The 5168-nt window shown below is 53.5% G+C and overlaps 1 protein-coding gene across 1 annotated transcript; it reads left to right on the forward strand.

Moving 5' to 3' along the window:
• Positions 1–410: 410 nt before the first annotated feature.
• HMCES (5-hydroxymethylcytosine binding, ES cell specific) lies at positions 411–3316 on the forward strand (the record flags this gene model as incomplete). The annotated part of the gene is made up of 6 exons (XM_029085040.1): positions 411–435; positions 672–815; positions 1178–1297; positions 1871–2031; positions 2502–2694; positions 3110–3316. Coding segments are annotated over 6 exons (850 nt in total), but the record flags the coding sequence as incomplete, so codon positions are not given.
• Positions 3317–5168: the final 1852 nt, after the last annotated feature.

The following is a 5168-nucleotide window of genomic DNA, read 5'->3' on the forward strand; positions in this document are numbered from 1 at the left end:
GGGCCCCGCTCGCCCCAGCTACGCACTGCCTGGGGCTGGCAGCTGCGGGCAGAAATCGAGAGCGAGCTGGGGGAGAAGTGAAAGCCACATGCCGTTTCCATTGTCCAAGAGCAGAGGATATGCAAAGCACAAGGAGTGAAAGTGAAGCAGGTCAGCAGAAATCACGTTATTAAAATGAAGGTGAGGCTGACACGCTGTGGGATCCTCGCTTTAATGGGGAAAGTTTTGAGAACCTCAACGCCAGCCTGACGTGACTGTTTACATAAGAGCTGGGGAGCTCACGTGTCCAGGCACTTCCCATTGGAAAACAACTGTGTGCATTCCTCCAGGAAGGCATCGGGCAAGCCTCACCGAGTTGTTTATTCCTGAAAAATAGTCTTGTGCTTTCTACTAAAGATTAATTCTTACAGGAAAGCTGTTAAGAATTTGCACAGGGTTATAATTAGTGGCTATTTCTGCACGGCTTGAGAGAGCAGAGGCAGATTTGGTGCTGGAGGATCTGTGAGCCCCAGCTCAGCTCTCTGCAGAGACACTGACCTGTTCACCCCCCCTTGCAGGGAGAGAAGCCCCTTTCACCAGGCTCTGCGAGGCCCCTCTGTCAAGCTGTGGGGATGCTTGTGGTCCCTGCAACGTGGCTCTGACCTGAGGTGTTTCTCTGTCTTGTTCGAAAGGATGCTGACTCCTCCGAGCGGGTCCTCATGGACATGCGCTGGGGCCTGGTTCCCTCCTGGTTCAAAAAGGATGACCCCTCCAAAATGCCGTTTAATACCTCCAACTGCCGCAGCGATACCATGCTGAAGAAGTCCTCCTACAAGGTGAGTTGATGCTCTTTTCTTGGCCAGCCTGAAGAGATCTTGTAGTCAGCAAAACCAGAGCTGAAGCACCTTCATAGTGAGTACCGGCCACTGTTTGCCTGCTGCACAGGTGAGGCTCCTCCTAAATGAGTCTCTGTACTGCAGAGCTGGCAGATTTCATTAAAATAGAACTGAAAAGCTTGTTGCCAGTGAAGCTCATCTCCCATCACAACGCTGGGTGGTGGCATTTGTGCACCCCGTGGCACAGTTCTGGGGAGCCCTGAGAGGAAACGCATGGGCTGGGTGGTCCCAGCAGCCCCCTCCTCCCTCGCAGGCTGCCCAAGGCCGCTGTTCACGGATCGCTTGTGCTTTCTCTCCCCCAGGGTGCTCTCCTCAAGGGCAAGCGCTGCGTGGTCCTGGCAGATGGCTTCTACGAGTGGCAGCAGCAGAGTGGGGGGAAGCAACCCTATTTCATTTACTTCCCCCAGACCAAGGACACTGTGGTACATGAATCCCTCGCCGTGTCCGAGCGCTCACACCCAGCTCTGAGCCCCTGCTCCCTCCAGCTGCCCTGGGAAAAGCCCCCTTCCCTCCAGCTGTGCCTGTCTCTGGGGTCTCTGTTTCCCAACGGGGCTCAGTTCTGTGGTGGGCTCAGCACCCTGGCATCCCTCTGCGGCCAGCGGTCCCCACCACTGCGGTCCCCTGGCTGTAAATGGTGACACAGCATCCCCCGCCGTCACGCTCACTGCTCCCCGCATGCCGGATATTTGCATGGGTGGGCAATGTGTCTCACAGGGAGCTGGGCTGGGAGTTTTGCTTCCTCTTTCCTTCAGCTGAGCTAGTGGCTGGGATGTTGAGCAGGAGAGGAGGGCGCTGGCTTGCCTGTGGGAAGATGAGGCTCCTGGTACCTCTCCTGGAGTTACCTCAAATTAGTAGAATGGCTCCTGGAAAGCCCTCAGATTAGTTCAGTTCATGACTTAGATCTGAGTCATTGACCTGCAGCACTGGCAAGTCTCAAATGCTTTGGCTGGCCACGGGTTGGCACTGAGCAGGGCAATGGGGCCTCTCTCCTGCAGGATGAGGGGAAGGAGGGAGATGAGGAATGGAGAGGATGGAGGTTGCTCACCATGGCTGGGATTTTTGACTGTTGGGAACCACCGGCGGGAGGAGAAATGCTGTACACTTACACCATCATCACCGTGGATGCCTCCAAGGACGTGAGCTTCATCCATCACAGGCAAGTGAGAGCTGGCAGGGGGGCTGCAGGGCAGTGAGGGGCAAGGGAAGTAAGTTGTGCCTTTAAAGGCCAGTCTGGCAGCACGCAGACAGGGAGCCCTGCTTCCTCCTGATGCCCTCGGAGACAAACGCTACATTACTGGCTCGTTTCGGGTCACTGGCTCGTGCCCTTTCCATAAATCATCATCTTTGTGCCCAGACGGGTGGCAGTGGGAGTTGCATCACTCTCTGCAGCTGGATCACTCTCAGCCTGACCAGAGCCTGGTAGTTAACCCCTCCACCCCTCCCAGCAAAGCAGCTACCTGGGCAGAGTGAATCCACGCTCTGCCCTGCAGAGGAACAACCTGCAGCTTCAGTTTTCCCTGTTTCCCCCTGAGCTGCCAGCTCCTTGCTAGCTTACAGGCCTGGCTTTTGCCACCCTGCTCTGCCATATCAGCGCTGGGTTTTGGCTTTGACTGTCTTGTCCTCTAGGATGCCAGCCATCCTGGATGGGGACGAGGCCATCAGGAAATGGCTGGACTTTGCTGAAGTGCCAACACAAGAAGCAGTTAAACTCATCCAGCCCACAGAGAACATCGTTTTCCACCCAGTGTCCACCTTTGTCAACAGCGTCCGCAACAACACACCCGAGTGTCTTGCACCCATTGAACTGGGAGCCAAGAAGGTGAGGGCTGGTGGGGGTTTGTCAGGGGAGAGCTTGGCCATGGTGACATCCCTGTGCAGGGACAGTGCTGCCAGGCTGCAGGAGGGGCAGCAGCAGCAGCATCTGCGGGGCTTGCCTGTGCTTGATGCTGGAGTGCAGAGCCTTGAACGGATTCCCCTCCCTCCACTTCCAGAAATAAACTGTCACCCTGTGCCAGGATTCCTCTGCCAAATGAAGCAAATTCCATGTGAAACAGGGCTTGGAACAAGAAGCCTGTTCCCAGCAGCCTGGGGAACCTCCCACAGATGTTCCTGGTCGCAGGCAGGGCCGTGGCTCCAGCCTCCACATCCTGCTCTGGACCAGCTGTCAGAGTCTGCTGCCTGCCCTGCTCTCGCTGTGATTCTGACTTCTCTCCCACTGTCTTTTGTCTCTCCAGGAGATCAAAGCCACCCCAAGCAACAAAGTGATGCTGGGCTGGTTAAAAAACTCCCAGGAAGGCTCTCCTCAGAAGAAAGAAAATGAATTGCCCAGGTGGACAAGTCAGTTCATCCACAGCCCTTCTCCCAAGAAAAGCAGCGCAAACATCCTGCAGCAGTGGCTGGGGAAGGAGGGGGAGCCGGCTGCGAAGAAGCGCAAGGCTTAGGCACCATCTAGGATGGCTGGCCATCCTTTTCCCTCTGATTTTCCTGAGCAGAATGAGGAACGTTTTTTGGAAAGCTTTGCAAATGGCTGTTGAGGTTCTCCAAGCTTCTCGGGTGTTGATTAGATGCTCTAGGTTGTTGTCTGTTCTTTGTGTTTTGTTAAAGGTTGGTGTTTGTCTTTAAAGGTTTTGGCTTTATCTTGTGCTGACGGCAGTGGATATAACCTGCTGGCCTCCCTCCTTGGCAGTCACTCGTGCCAAGTGCAGATAAAGCCCTTTGAGAAGTATCTTAGCCTGCTGGGGAAGAGTAGCTTCTGTCTTCTGAATGTTCACAGTTCATGTCTTCGGTTTTCTTTTCCTTCTTTTTGGTGTTAAACTGATATCTCTTTTCCATTTAATTCCATATTGATTCTGTAGAAATTCCTTTTGAACACTCTCACCCTCAGAAGATGGCTGCAATACAGAGAAATATGCCATAAATACTAGGAGGGAACCCCAGGCTCAGGAAGATCTCTGTCCTGCTCTGCACCAGCATTGCCACGTGCATTTGTGGCTCCTAAACGGGGAGATGTTTAAGTGGTGTCCGGTAGGAACTGGGCTTTGCTTGGGTTTCCCTGTGGACAGCAGGGTGGGACAGTGTGTCTTGGTCACATTGTTTGTGCAATAATTTTGTTAATGGGATTTGAAGATTTAGAGGGGATTTTCTTGATCTGTGGAGGGATGTGCTCTGCCTTGTTCATAAAGGTCATTCATTAAAGCCCAGATAACCAAAGTGCCATTACAGAACAGCACAGGGCAGTTGTTTTTGAGGTCAGGGATTTTGTAAACAGAGACAGATGTTACAGACCAAAAGCCTTACACGGTGGGACCATTGCTGGAGAGCAGTACTTCATTTGTATTGGAAACAATAAATGGGATTAACTGGTTGACTGCACAGTGCCCTTGTCCATGAGTGTGTCTGTGGTCTGTGTACCCCTTGCCCACTGTAGCCCCGTTGCTCCTGTTTCACAGGCTGAGCTCGTATCTCTTTGCCATCTGCTGAGGGAGAGACCAGCTACGAGCTGCTGAGTTTTTGGGTACCAGCAGGGCCATGGTGCTGGAGCATTTGCATTTGCCAGTGGAAGATATTCCCCATGGATTTATTTTGGGATTTCTCTCAAATGATCTGTCCGTAGGGAGATCTGAGAACTCTTGGAGCCAAATCCGTCTCTGAATCCCTTGCGTGCCACAGAGGAGGCTGAGCACAGGAGGTCTCCTGGCTTATAGGAAGCTGGGGTGGGATTAGGATTTCTAGCCGGAAAACCTGTTAGTAGCTGGCTCCTCATTGCCCCCATGGTGACTGGAGACAAGAGAGTCACTGCATTAGCAGCTCCTAGTAGAATAAATAGGTCTTCAGGTGCTGGGGCTGTCACCTCACCTTGTGCCTGTCCTCGCAGGAGCCACAAGAAAGGTTTCTCTCTGTGCCCAGCCATCACTCCTCCAGCATGAGCAGCTCAGCTGCCCTGCCCTGGTTGGCGCTAACAGCAAGATCAGCCTTACCCAAAGGTCACTGCCACATCTCAGACCCATTTCAGGTCTCCAGTTGCTGTGGAGGGAGTGAGGATGCTGAGCACAAGTCGGGGATGTTCACCTTTCCCAGCTCCGGGGAACATAATCCTTCCCTCGGGGAGGCAGGAGCAATTCAAAGTCACAGGGTACAGATGATCTCCCTCTAGCCTGTGAGCACTGGCAGCATCATCACCAGAAAAAAAAACCCAACACGCTGAGGGTTTAACGACACCACCTTTAAACGGGAGCCTGGCTGCTCACCCAGTGCTGTCTGCAGTGGTTGCTCCTACCCGGTGAGATGGCCGCA

This window comes from Antrostomus carolinensis, unplaced genomic scaffold (assembly GCF_000700745.2).
Source record: "Antrostomus carolinensis isolate BGI_N321 unplaced genomic scaffold, ASM70074v2 scaffold40305, whole genome shotgun sequence".
NCBI lineage: Eukaryota > Metazoa > Chordata > Aves > Caprimulgiformes > Caprimulgidae > Antrostomus > Antrostomus carolinensis.